This window comes from Lacerta agilis, chromosome 6 (assembly GCF_009819535.1).
Source record: "Lacerta agilis isolate rLacAgi1 chromosome 6, rLacAgi1.pri, whole genome shotgun sequence".
NCBI classification, from domain to species: domain Eukaryota; kingdom Metazoa; phylum Chordata; class Lepidosauria; order Squamata; family Lacertidae; genus Lacerta; species Lacerta agilis.
Window position 1 is genome coordinate 74,886,484 of NC_046317.1, and position 14,194 is coordinate 74,900,677.

General features: G+C 41.4%; 1 protein-coding gene across 1 annotated transcript in view; it reads left to right on the forward strand.

Moving 5' to 3' along the window:
* The window catches only part of EYA2 (EYA transcriptional coactivator and phosphatase 2), a 132,851-nt gene that overhangs the window by 75,862 nt on the left and 42,795 nt on the right, over positions 1 to 14,194 (forward strand). The window contains 2 exon segments of the mRNA XM_033153481.1: positions 7,555 to 7,622; positions 11,932 to 12,112. Of these exon segments, the coding sequence (XP_033009372.1) occupies positions 7,555 to 7,622; positions 11,932 to 12,112 (249 nt within the window).

The following is a 14,194-nucleotide window of genomic DNA, read 5'->3' on the forward strand; positions in this document are numbered from 1 at the left end:
AAGACAATTATATCAAGAAATGGAGAGAAATCAAACAAAATTTAGGGAAGTGGGATATAAACTAAACTTATCTCTATTAGGTAGATATCCATGATTAAAATGATGGTTCTTCCCAAATTTTATTTCTCTTCAAAACAGCCCCAATCATAATTGGAACAAAATACTGAAGGAATGCCAAAAGACCTTGCAAATTTCATCTGGCAAGGGAAAAAGCTCGAATTAAATTTTGAAATGATGATAAGCCCTAAAGAGAGAGGAGGGTTCGCCGGTCCCAGATCTGAAAACTTATTATGAAGCAGCAGGCTGGAGTTGGTTAAAAGAATGGATAAATCTAAAAAATAATGAGATCTTAGAATTAGAAGGTTGGGACAAGATCTATGGGTGGCACGGGTACCTAATGTACGGGAAATTACAGGTTAACAAAAGATTTACTAATCACCTAGTAAGAAGGCCTTACTGGAGATTGGGAAGAACAAAAGACAAAATATAGGCAAAACACCATGGTGGGTATCCCCAGTTGAAGCAACCTCAACACTTAGAAATGACGAAAGGAAATCATGGCCAACATACAAAGAACTAGTGGTAGAAATGAAAGAAAGCCCAACATTTAAAACAATATGAAAATTTAAAAGAGAACGGCAATGATGTTGGCTTGAATATTTTCAATTAAAGGCGACTTTTGAGAAGGATTTAAAAAACAGAGGGTTTGAAAATAAATCAGGGAAACTGAGGAATTCTACAGAGTAAGCAAAAACATTAGCAAAAATATACAAAATATTAATCAATACCAATTAGATCAAGAAAGTAAAGGGAAAACTACTTAAAGTGGGAAAGAGACTTTGGCTATGAAATCGAAATAATAAATGGAAGAGGTTCTGGACAAGGGATATTCTTTTTACAGCTGTCTTATCAATTAAAAGAACAATTTTATGAAATACACCACAGATGGTACATGTCACCGGATAGGATTGCAAAAATAAACAAATCAGAGAATGACAAGTGCTGGAGATGTAAAAATATGACCGGGACACTGTTCCATATGTGGTGGACGTGTCCCGCAATTAAAAATATTGGAATATGATTCATGAAGAAATTAAAAAAATAATAAAAACAGCACATAGTAAGAAAGCAGAATCATACTTATTAGGAATAGTTAATGGGGAAATACCCAAAGAGAAAGTGGATTTTTTCCTGTACGCGACAACCGCGGCGAGAACATTAATAGCCCAACATTGGAAGGATAACTACATCCCAACTAAGAAAGAGTGGCTGAGTAAGTTAGCGGAATATCTGGAATCGGCAAAGCTGACCAATATAATAAAACAAAAGCCAAAAAAGGTAATTCAAGACCAATGGAATGTTTTAATGAATATTTGAATAAACAAGGATCTAGAGAAAGGTTTTGGTTATGTTTAGAATAGCATTTAAGTGGATTTATGGTAACTCTGATGTTAAAGGGAAGAATGGCAAAAATGTTCAGATAGTGTAGGTAGTGAAATGCAGCAATGGAAGTTGATATTGTAACTTTAACAATAATTTACTTTTTTTCTTTCTTCTCTTTTCTGCTTTTCTTTCTTTCTTTCTTTCTTTGGCCTCTTACTTTTTTCTTTCTCTGTATTTTCCTCTTTCCTCTTTCCTTCTTTCCTTTATTGTTTGTAATGTAAACTGTTTTTTTTATTGTGTGTAATGTGTATTTGTAAAACTTGTAAAAATTTGTAAACCATTTGGAAATAAAATAAAGATTTTATTTTAAAAAAAAAAAAAAAAGACACATTTATTTGCTGCGGTGTTTGTGAGATGTTAATTTAGTCTTGTCGTGGCGAAGGGGCTTGAATTACTCAGGGAAGCTATGAGCTATGCCGTGCAGGGCCACCCAAGATGGACAGGTCATAGTGGAGAGTTTGGACCAAACGTGATCCACCTGGAGGAGGAACTGGCAACCCACTCCAGTATCCCTGCCAAGAAAACTCCATGGACAAAGACAACAGGCATATAAAAGTTATGACGCTGGAAGATGAGCCCCTCAGGTCGGAAGGCGTCCAACATGCTACTGGGGAAGAGCGGAGGACAAGTACAAGTAGATCCAGAGCTGATGAAGCGGCTGGGCCAAAGCCGAAAGGACGCTCGGTTGCGGATATGCCTGGAAGCGAAAGGAAAGTCCAATGCTGTAAAGAAAAGTATTGCATAGGAACCTGGAATGTAAGAACCATGAACCTAGGTAAGCTGGATGTGGTCAAAAATGAGATGGCAAGAATAAACATTGACATCCTAGGCATCAGTGAACTAAAATGGACGGGAATGGGCGAATTCAGTTCAGATGACTATCATATCTACTACTGCGGGCAGGAATCCCGTAAAAGAAATGGAGTGGCTCTCATAGTCAACAAAAGAGTGGCGAAAGCTGTACTGGGATGCAATTTCAAAAATGATAGATTGATCTCGATACGAATCCAAGGCAGTCCTTTTAACATCACAGTAATCCAAGTTTATGCACCAACTTCCAGTGCTGAAGAAACTGAAATTGACCAATTCTATGAAGACTTACAACACCTTATAGAAATGACACCAAAGAAGGATGTTCTTCTCATTATAGGGGATTGGAATGCTAAAGTAGGGAGTCAAGAGATAAAAGGAACAACTGGCAAGTTTGGCCTTGGAGTTCAAAATGAAGCAGGGCAAAGGCTAATAGAGTTCTGTCAAGAGAACAAGCTGGTCATCACAAACACTCTTTTCCAACAACACAAGAGACGACTCTACACATGGACATCACCAGATGGGCAACATCGAAATCAGATTGATTATATTCTCTGCAGCCAAAGATGGAGAAGCTCTATACACTCAGCAAAAACAAGACCTGGAGCTGACTGTGGCTCTGATCATCAGCTTCTTATAGCAAAATTCCAGCTTAAACTGAAGAAAGTAGGAAAAACCACTGGGCCAGTAAGATACAATCTAAATCAAATTCCTTATGAATACACAGTTGAAGTGAAAACAGGTTTAAGGACTTAGATTTGGTGGATAGAGTGCCTGAAGAACTGTGGATGGAGGCTCGTAACATTATACAGGAGGCAGCAACGAAAACCATCCCAATGAAAAAGAAATGCAAGAAAGCAAAGTGGCTGTCCAATGAGGCCTTAAAAATAGCTGGGGAGAGAAGGCAAGCAAAATGCGAGGGAGATAGTGAAAGATACAGGAAATTGAATGCAGATTTCCAAAGAATAGCAAGGAGAGACAAGAGGGCCTTTCTAAACGAGCAATGCAAAGAAATAGAGGAAAATAACAGAATGGGAAAAACCAGAGATCTGTTCAAGAAAATTGGAGATATGAAAGGAACATTTCGTACAAAGATTACCACAATTAAGGACAAAAGTGGAAAGGACCTAACAGAAGCAGAAGACATCAAGAAGAGGTGGCAAGAATACACAGAGGAACTTTACCAGAAAGATATAGAGGTCTCATACACCCCAGGTAGTGTGGTTGCTGACCTTGAGCCAGACATCCTGGAGAGTGAAGTCAAATGGGCCTTAGAAAGCCTTGCTAACAACAAGGCCAGTGGAAGTGATGATATTCCAGCTGAACTATTTAAAATCCTAAAAGATGATGCTGTTAAGGTGCTACACTCAATATGCCAACAAGTTTGGAAAACTCAGCAGTGGCCAGAGGATTGGAGAAGATCAGTTTACATCCCAATCCCAAAGAAGGGCAGTGCCAAAGAATGCTCTAACTACCGCACAATTGCACTCATTTCACACGCTAGCAAGGTTATGCTTAAAATTCTACAAGGCAGGCTTAAGCAGTACGTGGACCGAGAACTCCCAGAAGTGCAAGCTGGATTTCGAAGGGGCAGAGGAACCAGAGACCAAATTGCAAACATGCGCTGGATTATGGAGAAAGCTAGAGAGTTCCAGAAAAACATCTACTTCTGCTTCATTGACTACGCAAAAGCATTTGACTGTGTCGACCACAGCAAACTATGGAAAGTTCTTAAAGAAATGGGAGTGCCTGATCACCTCATCCGTCTCCTGAGAAATCTCTATGTGGGACAAGAAGCTACAGTTAGAACTGGATATGGAACAACTGATTGGTTCAAAATTGGGAAAGGAGTACGACAAGGCTGTATATTGTCTCCCTGCTTATTTAACATATGCAGAATTCATCATGCGAAAGGCTGGGCTGGATGAATCCCAAACCGGAATTAAGACTGCCGGAAAAAATATCAACAACCTCAGATATGCTGATGATACAACCTTGATGGCAGAAAGTGAGGAGGAATTGAAGAACCTTTTAATGAGGGTGAAAGAGGAAAGCGCAAAATATGGTCTGAAGCTCAACATCAAAAAAACTAAGATCATGGCCACTGGTCCCATCACCTCCTGGCAAATAGAAGGGGAAGAAATGGAGGCAGTGAGAGATTTCACTTTCTTGGGTTCCATGATCACTGCAGATGGTGACAGCAGTCACGAAATTAGAAGACGCCTGCTTCTTGGGAGAAAGGCAATGACAAACCTAGACAGCATCTTAAAAAGCAAAGACATCACCTTGCCAACAAAGGTCCGTATAGTTAAAGCTATGGTTTTCCCAGTAGTAATGTACGGAAGTGAGAGCTGGACCATCAAGAAGGCTGATCGCCGAAGAATTGATGCTTTTGAATTATGGTGCTGGAGGAGACTCTTGAGAGTCCCATGGACTGCAAGAAGATCAAACCTATCCATTCTCAAGGAAATCGGCCCTGAGTGCTCACTAGAAGGACAGATCCTGAAGTTGAGGCTCCAGTACTTTGGCCACCTCATGAGAAGAGAAGACTCCCTGGAAAAGACCCTGATGTTGGGAAAGATGGAGGGCACAAGGAGAAGGGGACGACAAATGAGATGGTTGGACAGTATTCTCGAAGCTACTAACATGAGTTTGGCCAAACTGCGGGAGGCAGTGAAGGATAGGCGTGCCTGGCGTGCTCTGGTCCATGGGGTCACGAAGAGTCGGACACGACTGAACGACTGAACAACAACAAATTTAGTCTGCCGGGGTGTATGTGTCATTCTGCAGTTTTAATTATGTCATTTTACCTGTTCTTGTTTATTCTGTTTGATGAGTGCTATTCTTTGTTTTGGTTATTGCAATCTGCCCTGGGATCTGTAATGGGGCAACACTGAGACTAAAGAAGAGGAAGTTGACAGGTGGGGGTGGCTAAGGACAGTCTGAGGTTGGTGGGGCAGCACCCCACCTGCCCTGGTGGACAAGCAAGGCGGCAATAACACCTGAGTGGTGTCATCAGCATCAGTCACTGCTGCTTCCCACCTGCCTTTCTGGTACTTATTGGCATGTGTACTTCGCGATGGACCTTATTGAGCACTAAGTGATCAAGCTAGGGAAGGAAATTTACCTGTCCCCCTAACAGCCAACTGCGAGTAAAGTTTTTCACCTTTGTTGTGGCAAATAAGTGGAATGCCCTGCTGATAGAGATTCAGCAGACACCTTACGTTCTAACCTTTTAGAGCCTGCTGGACAATTTTCTGTGCCACCGAACACAGGCAATTAAGAAAACCTCTTTCCTTAATAGTTAGTTGAAAGTCTTAGATTTTGTTTTATTTTTCGTGGTTTTTATTATTATTATAAAGATGTTGCTGTAAATGGCTTTGTTTTTTATGATATAGTGGCAAGCACAGATAAATATATAAAATGAGTGCATTATGTATCACTTAAGTGCGTCGGTAAGCCATTAAATGTCAGCAAAACGCTCAATTGAAAATTCTCTTATTTCTAGTCAAAGCAGTCTCTGATACTGAGCAGACATGGACAAATAATTCAGAATATCATAGTCTAGGAAGAGGATGCAGGCTGATACTAACAGGCCATAATTGAGGCTCCCCCACCCAAGTCATCAGCCCTTCATAAATATCTAGTTCTTTGTTAAGTGATCTCTTTGATCCTCCACGGTTGCAAGGTGAGTGTTACAGTATTTTACACCTTTTACAGTTTGAAAACTTCCTTCCTCTTCCACTTCAGCAAGGGCTTTTGCTTCGAGTTTCTCTGGTGGGGGCAAACAAACAACTCACTTTTGCTGCTTTGCCTTCGATTCATCCAGCCCTGGTCTCTGAACATGCGTGAATTTTAAGTGCTGAGTCTAGAGAGATTTTTTTATTTATTTTTGGCTTGGAAATGCAAAGCTGTTGACACATAGCTGCTTCTATGATTTATCCCCTTGGCATGAATGCTCCCAAGCTGAGCCCAGGGCAGGGCTGGGTGGAGAATACCCAAATGAAGCAGTGTCACAAGGCTGGCACCCTTAAGGCAAGCTCCACATCATTGAGAGATCATTAGCTCTTGACCTTTCCTGTGCTTTTAATCCCCCTTCCCCTTGTGCAAAATGTTTTTTAAAGGCCAAATGTGGTGGCAAATTAGTTCTGGAAGCAGATTCTCCTCCTAGAGTGGGGTGGTTTTCTTTCTTTCTTTTTTTGGCATGAGATTTATTTCTCCCTGCATGTGCTTTTGTGACTGACTGCACTTGGCGAGCTGCAGTTTGTTCAGCTGTCCATTCCCCTGCCTAATCTAGGGTCTTAAAATAAAAACAAACAAGCGGATATTCGGAGAAAGGACGCAGCATGGAGACACTGAGAGGCATTTGTTCCTGTGCTTTGGCTAAAACAGCACTCCACTGGTCCAATGTACCGAGTCTCTGCTTTACGGCTAAAGATGCTGGCAGTTCCTACAATGAGAAACTGTGTCAAGGAGTTGGTTCATCAAGTTCTTCTTAAATAGAAAGTTGCTTGGGATTTTTTTTGGGGGGGTGGTGGTAGTAGAGGACAACAACAGAGGAAGTAAGCTAATTTTTGTTCAATGCAGGCCCATTTTGCCAGGGATACGTCAAATGTGCGGCACGGATGTGACCTTAGTTCATCTGTTCATCTGTAAAAAAATAACATTGCCTATCCAAAAGCTACTTGAAACCAGCTTTCCAAATATATTGGAATGTGGTGCACTTCTGGATTTCGACCACTTAGGAGTTCCAGAAGCGTGGGGCTACCACAGAAAAGGTCATTTCTCTTGTACCTGACAGACACTCTGCCTGCAAAATGGAAGTTTAGTTGTTGTTTTAACATACCCCTTCCTAAAATAAGACATTCCTCAGAAGGTTGCAGTAGTGCTATAAGAAGGAATTATTTTTATTAATTTAACTGGAGCTTAAGAAATGCAGAGTAACAGGATGTTTTCATAAGGCAAGTACCTAAAAAGGTGAGGTTTCAGAATCTTAGCATAGTCTTGCAGGAGTCCTGACCTAGGGTGGGCAAGTACTTCTGACCTGTTACAAAGCAGCTTCATATGTTGACCACCGTGGGAACTGGATGCTGGACTAGTTGGGACTTTGGCCTGATCCAGCAGTGTCATTTTACGTTCCGAAATCCTTAAGCTCCTAAAATCTTCCTTACCATTTGACAGGTTATACAGAAGATCAAGTAAAGGCAGGGCAAGGACCCGCCCTCAGAGGATAATTTGGCCATTTGTATTGGGCTTAATGGAATTCTATTACCTATCTTGTTTCTTCTTCTATTCTCTTAGGCACCTCAGGGATTTACCAGGGGCCCAACGGCCTGACGAGTTCTGCAGGGTTCGGCACAGTGCACCAGGTACAACTTTAACCATTTTTTTAAAGAAAAATGTCCTGAAAAGGAGGCTCATCATATTTCAGCCACATGGGCATCAGTAACTTCCTTGATACCTATCTCGTGATGATCATACATAACGTCTCATTCTTAAGGGACAAAAAGCGTACGTCTCTATGGACGCTCACAGATCTCAACGGCTTGGCAAGGGACTTGGAAACCAAATGCTTTCGAAATCAAACAAATCCCCCTTCCTCCACCTCTCCCCCCCCTTCTTCCTCCAGCCAGTCCTGGCCCAATCTTAGCACTTTGGGTGTGATGCTGAAAACATGTCACAATGGGGACACCACAGTATCACATGAACATCTTTTTTTGAAAAGTAGCAATTTCCATCATCTTGCAGAGAGTGCTCGCTTCTTTCTTGGCTTTCGGTAATAGATGTGAATCAACATTCTAAAGCATCACTCGGAGACGCTTGCAAATATGAAGCCCTCAGAGCCTGTTTGCACTCTTCCTAATTTGGACGTACACCTGTTGATGAACTTCATGCTTTGCATAAGTTAGCACCTTTAAATATAAAGCATGTGTATAATATATGATGTGGATACATTACATGCAGAAACACTGTATGAGAATGCTTGCTCATAAAGATTGGTGTAGAGCAAGTGTGAAGTCACTATGCTTCTTTTGTTTGTGCAAAGGCTGAAATATAAGCATTCGAAGTCAAACTGAAATCACTGAGGCTATGGGACATACAAGTATCTGAAAGAATCCTAAATTCAGGTTCCCATAAGCTTTGAAAGAACTTCCTGTTTCGGGGCTGTTGGAACAACAGGCCCCATGCCAGTGATAAAGGCATATAATTTTATATGGTTCCATTAGGCATAGCCAATTTGGTGACTCCAGATGTTGGACTACAGTTTCCATCATACCTGTTCATTGATCATGTTGGCCGGGGCTGATGGAAGTTACATTCCAACATCTGAAATGCATGATGTTGGCTGCCCCTGTGTTAGAAGGTTGCAGCAAACCAGAACATGAAATCATGGATTGGTTTGACGATCATGGTTAAGTTTAAGTTTGCCTGCCCCTAACCTCTGCATGCAAGTGAGAAACTGGTTTTTATGCCGTTTCCTTCTTGCATGCTGCTTGGGAATAGAGCTTAGCTCAGCAAGCTAAACCATGGTTTCACTGTGAGTTTGGGAATGTGTGGCATCACAACAGAGTCACATGCAATTGCTGCTGAGCTAAACTTTCTAGCCTTCAGCTGCTTGTTGCTAGTCTGTAGGACTGCTGCTGGACCTGTCAGTTAAAGAATATAGCTGAGGTTGTTGGATGTGAGCTATAGCACAGCCTAATGAATTTCATGGAAAGGTAATTTATTCAGGGCTTCTTTGCACAGTACACTGTTAGCAGGTACACATTAAAGGAGGATGTGCACATTTCTTTGAGTGTGCAATATGAATGAAAGATGCCGCAAAAAAGCCACATTTTGCAGGGTTGTCTTGTGGTATATACATAGAACTGGTTCACACATAACATTTAACTATGGTTTGGCACTATGAGAACAAGCCATGCTCTTCATATTCCCCCTCCACTCCCATGCCCCACTTCAGTGAATTTGTTCCTGGTTTCATCAAACCATAGTTTTCTGGTATATGCAAAATTTGAAATGACAAGCTGAAACCAGGGTTGCAGAAAACAGCAGTCTTGATTTAAGAACGTAAAAAACCGTGCTGTATAAAGCCATCTAGTGCAGCTCTCTGCTCTCACAATGGCAAACCAGATGCCCATGGGAAATCCCAAGCAGAACCTTCGTGTAACATCACCCTCCAGTGAGTGGTATTCAAAGGCATATTGCTTGATGGGATAAGAGCAAACCATGGTTTGATGAAAGCAGGAAGTAATTCAGTGGAAGGGGATCCGGTTGAGGAGTTGCTTAAGCACAAAGCTTTTATAGCTATAGTGCCGGATCATAGATCTGAGCCGTTGTATAATTTAGTCATGTACTGTGCCTTGCATTTCACAGGTATACAAATAACACCCAAAAGAACCAAGGTCACAACTGATGTTATGCCAAACACACAAAGATTGTAACCGGCTGATAAAGTAATCACAATTCTCATCAATTGTACATATAAACAAGTGTAATATAAACAAGTGTAATATAAATTGTACATATAAACAAGTGTAATATAAATAAAAGAATTGAAGAACCTTTTAATGAGGGTGAAAGAAGAGCGCAAAATATGGTCTGAAGCTCAACATCAAAAAAACTAAGATCATGGCCACTGGTCCCATCACCTCCTGGCAAATAGAAGGGGAAGAAATGGAGGCAGTGAGAGATTTCACTTTCTTGGGTTCCATGATCACTGCAGATGGTGACAGCAGTCACGAAATCAGAAGACGCCTGCTTCTTGGGAGAAAAGCAATGACAAACCTAGACAGCATCTTGAAAAGCAAAGACATCACCTTGCCGACAAAAGTCCGTATAGTTAAAGCTATGGTTTTCCCAGTAGTAATGTACGGAAGTGAGAGCTGGACCATAAAGAAGGCTGATCGCCGTAGAATTGATGCTTTTGAATTATGGTGCTGGAGGAGACTCTTGAGAGTCCCGTGGACTGCAAGAAGATCAAACCTATCCATTCTCAAAGAAATCAGCCCTGAGTACTCACTAGAAGGACAGATCCTGAAGTTGAGGCTCCAGTACTTTGGCCACCTCATGAGAAGAGAAGAATCCCTAGAAAAGACCCTGATGTTGGGAAAGATGGAGGGCACAAGGAGAAGGGGACGACAGAGGATGAGATGGTTGGACAGTGTTCTTGAAGCTACTAACATGAGTTTGGCCAAACTGCGAGAGGCAGTGAAGGATAGGCGTGCCTGGCGTACTCTGGTCCATGGGGTCACGAAGAGTCGGACATGACTGAACGACTGAACAACAACAATATAAATCTCAAACATAATAATAGATAGGTACAACCATTCAACTGTAAATTTATGCCATCAACATGTGTCCATAAGTATCATGGGATCCACATATTACAGATCAAGGTCCCAAGGCAGACAAAAATAAAGCATGGATGTAATAATATTATAGTCTTGCCAGTCTGCAACATAAACGTTGCCACAGAGGGGTGTGATGCAGGTCGTACTGGTTGGCGATGGCTCTGTAGTTACACCACTCCAAAATATACAGGTGAAGTTGCCACGAAGAAAAGTCAAACAAAAAAGTAATTCTGCAGTAATGCCACTCCAAAATCAGATGAAAAAGGCCACGAAGAAAACGTCAAACAAAGAGGGACAAGGTTACCCGGGTTACAGTCCTTGTTTCGCCTAAATTAGGCTTCATCAGCAACAAATACGCTGTATAAAGAAGTACAAAATCAGTTTCTTAACCCAAAAGTCACATTTTCTTTGTGGCTTTTTTCATCTAATTTTGGAGTGGCATTACTGCAGAATTACTTTTTTGTTTGACTTTTCTTCGTGGCAACTTCACCTGTATATTTTGGAGTGGCGTAACTACAGAGCCATCGCCAACCAGTACGACCTGCATCACACCCCTCTGTGGCAACGTTTATGTTGCAGACTGGCAAGACTATGATAATTACATCCATGCTTTATTTTTATCTGCCTTGGGACCTTGATCTGTAATATGTGGATCCCATGATACTTATGGACACATGTTGATGGCATAAATTTACAGTTGAATGGTTGTACCTATCTATTATTATGTTTGAGATTTATATTACACTTGTTTATATGTACAATTGATGAGAATTGTGATTACTTTATCAGCCGGTTACAATCTTTGTGTGTTTTTCACAGGTATACAGCAGGTGTTGATTTTTTAATGTGCATCCCCTAAAAGTGTTTTAACAACCACCAGGCAGATGGGACTCACTGCTGTATAAATGCAGTGTGCAAGAGGAAAAACAAGTGGGGCAAGACTACATGCTTTTTAAATGTGCAATATTTTTCTTTTATCAAATTTTCACATTGACGTTGTGGTGCAGCTATTTAGAAAAAAAAATGAAGAAGTGCTATTACATGCATGCAGTCCCATGAAGTGACTTGCTTGATTCCTGGCATTAGGTTTCATGAAATAAGCAAGTTACCGTCAGCGCTTCGTGGCAAACGCAGCGAATTCAAGGTGATGCTACTTCTGCAAAACATAGTTGTGCACAGAAGTGGGGGATATGATAATGGCAAGAATAATGGGAAAATGTTTGTAAACCCAGTTATATTTAGCCTGCAAAGTGCATAACTCTTAATTAGGTGTGCTCCTTTTGAAACATTTGGAGAATGATTAGCATTGCTGTTTCTTCTTTCAAAGGAGTATTCTTCATATCCCAGCTTCACCCAAAGCCAATATTCGCAGTATTACAGCTCTTCCTACAACTCTTCTTACATGTCTGCAAATAGCATCAGTCCATCAGCTATCCCAACATCGACCTACTCGCTCCAAGAGTCTTCGCACAACATTAACAACAGTCAGAGCACCGAATCACTTTCTGGTAGGTGACTTAAATGATTGGAAATCCCTCCCCTGTTTAAAATGATCTTACAAGTACAACTGTGTGCAGGGCTTAAATTTCAGCCAGGGTGCAGGATCCTGTTTTCAGGATATTTCAGGACCAATAAAATATGAATGGCAATGGCTCAAGGTGAGTGCAGAGTATCTTTATTTTAGTACTAAATATATTACCGGTAAGCCCAGGTGGCGCTGTGGCTTAAACCACTGTGCCTAGGACTTGCTGATCAGAAGGTCGGCAGTTCGAATCCCTGCAACGGGGTGAGCTCCCATTGCTCAGTCCCATCCTGCCCACCTAGCAGTTTGAAAGCATGTCAAAGTGCAAGTAGATAAATAGGGACCGCTCCGGCGGGAAGGTAAACGGTGTTTCCGTGCGCTGCTCTGGTTCGCCTGAAGCGGCTTTGTCATGCTGGCCACATGACCCGGAAGCTGTACGCTGGCTCCCTCAGCCAGTAACGCGAGATGAGCGCCGCAACCCCAGAGTCGGACACGACTGGACCTAATGGTCAGGGGTCCCTTTACCTTTACCTTTATACAAAGCCAGATCCTACGAATCTAAGAAAACAGGGTGGGGGTGGGGTGGGATCCCAAACCAAACGGTGTAACTTCTAGGCAGGAGCAGTTGGCAGGGTGGGGCCATGTTCCAGAGCTGCCCTCCTGACAGTAGAGCCATCGCTACTTTCTTGGATGGTTGCAGGGCAGGGGTGAAGTCAAGGCTGCTAGAGCACACTGGTGGAGCCCAGCATTACACCCACACAGCCGCAACCTCATTGCTCCATCCTTGAGCTGTCCAGGTGAGCAGCAGGGATGCTGCTATTGGGAGAGTGGCCCCACAGCACCCCTACCCCTACCCCTATGCTATCTGCTCCTGCTTCCAGCTAAGCTTCAGTTGTGGTGCTTCTTTTCCCGCAACCCCTCAATCCTTGCAGCAGAAACTATACATTAGTTTCTGTGGATGAAAATGTATCGGGAGATATGTTTAGAGTTCCCGTGTGTTAAAGAAAATACAAGACTTTCTTATGATATACTTAAACAATACAGTAATAGATTAACAGTGCAATTGGATTCAGTAGGGCTTGCTCCTAAGTAAATGCAGCTTTAAACAAATAATAATAATAATAATAATAGTAATAAATAATAAATAAATAAATAAATAAATAAATAAATAATTGAAAATAGTGAATTGAAAATAAATAGGCAGTTTAAAATAAAGCCTTTAAAACACACATTGCTTAAAAGCCCTCGGAAATAGAACAGATAATAAAAACATGTTGTTCTGTGTCCTAAGCAACCATCATGGTGGTTATTGTCAGGCTCATATCCCAAAGGTGCTACCCAAAAAAAGACCTTCTCCAGTAATCACTTTCGTGGCTTGAGGTGCCAGGGGATCCAGAGAAGGATCTCTGCTGCTGATCTCAACTGAGAGGCAGTTCCATATGGAATAAGTTACTCCTTCATCTACTCTGAACTCAGACGGTGTAGGGCAGGGCTTGAAAAGTAAGAACCATCACTTTAATCGGTGTCTGAAAACATAGTGCAAGTCAGTGAAGCTCTTTCAATATTAGTTGCAATAGAGCAAACTTTGTTATTTGCCATAAGAGTGTGCATATTGGCATCAAATCATTATTCAGCCCCCCCAAAAAGCAAATATAATACTGTATTAATTAGGGGCTCACAATAATAATATTAAATTTAGAAAAGGCTGATGAAATGTTGAAAGAAGGCTAATGGAAGGGAAATTATTTCACATCTAGAAAGCATTAGTCCCAGAGTAGCAGTAGTTAGATGCAACAAGTCAAGATCAGACAGAGAAGAAAGCAAGACAAATTACCGAAACTGAAATTCTATAATTAAATAGCTGTCTATAGGAAGAGGGCACATAATCATCGTCGACAATAGCAGCAAATACCACTGCTCTCATACTGTTTTCTAGAAAGAAAACATTTTTTTTAGCAACCACTTATAAGTTCTTAGTTTAACAAGCATTCATACTGATTTAGGACCTTTTAAATATAGCTGCAGATAACAGGCTAAGTAAACAATGAGCTCCATGTTTATTTTATTT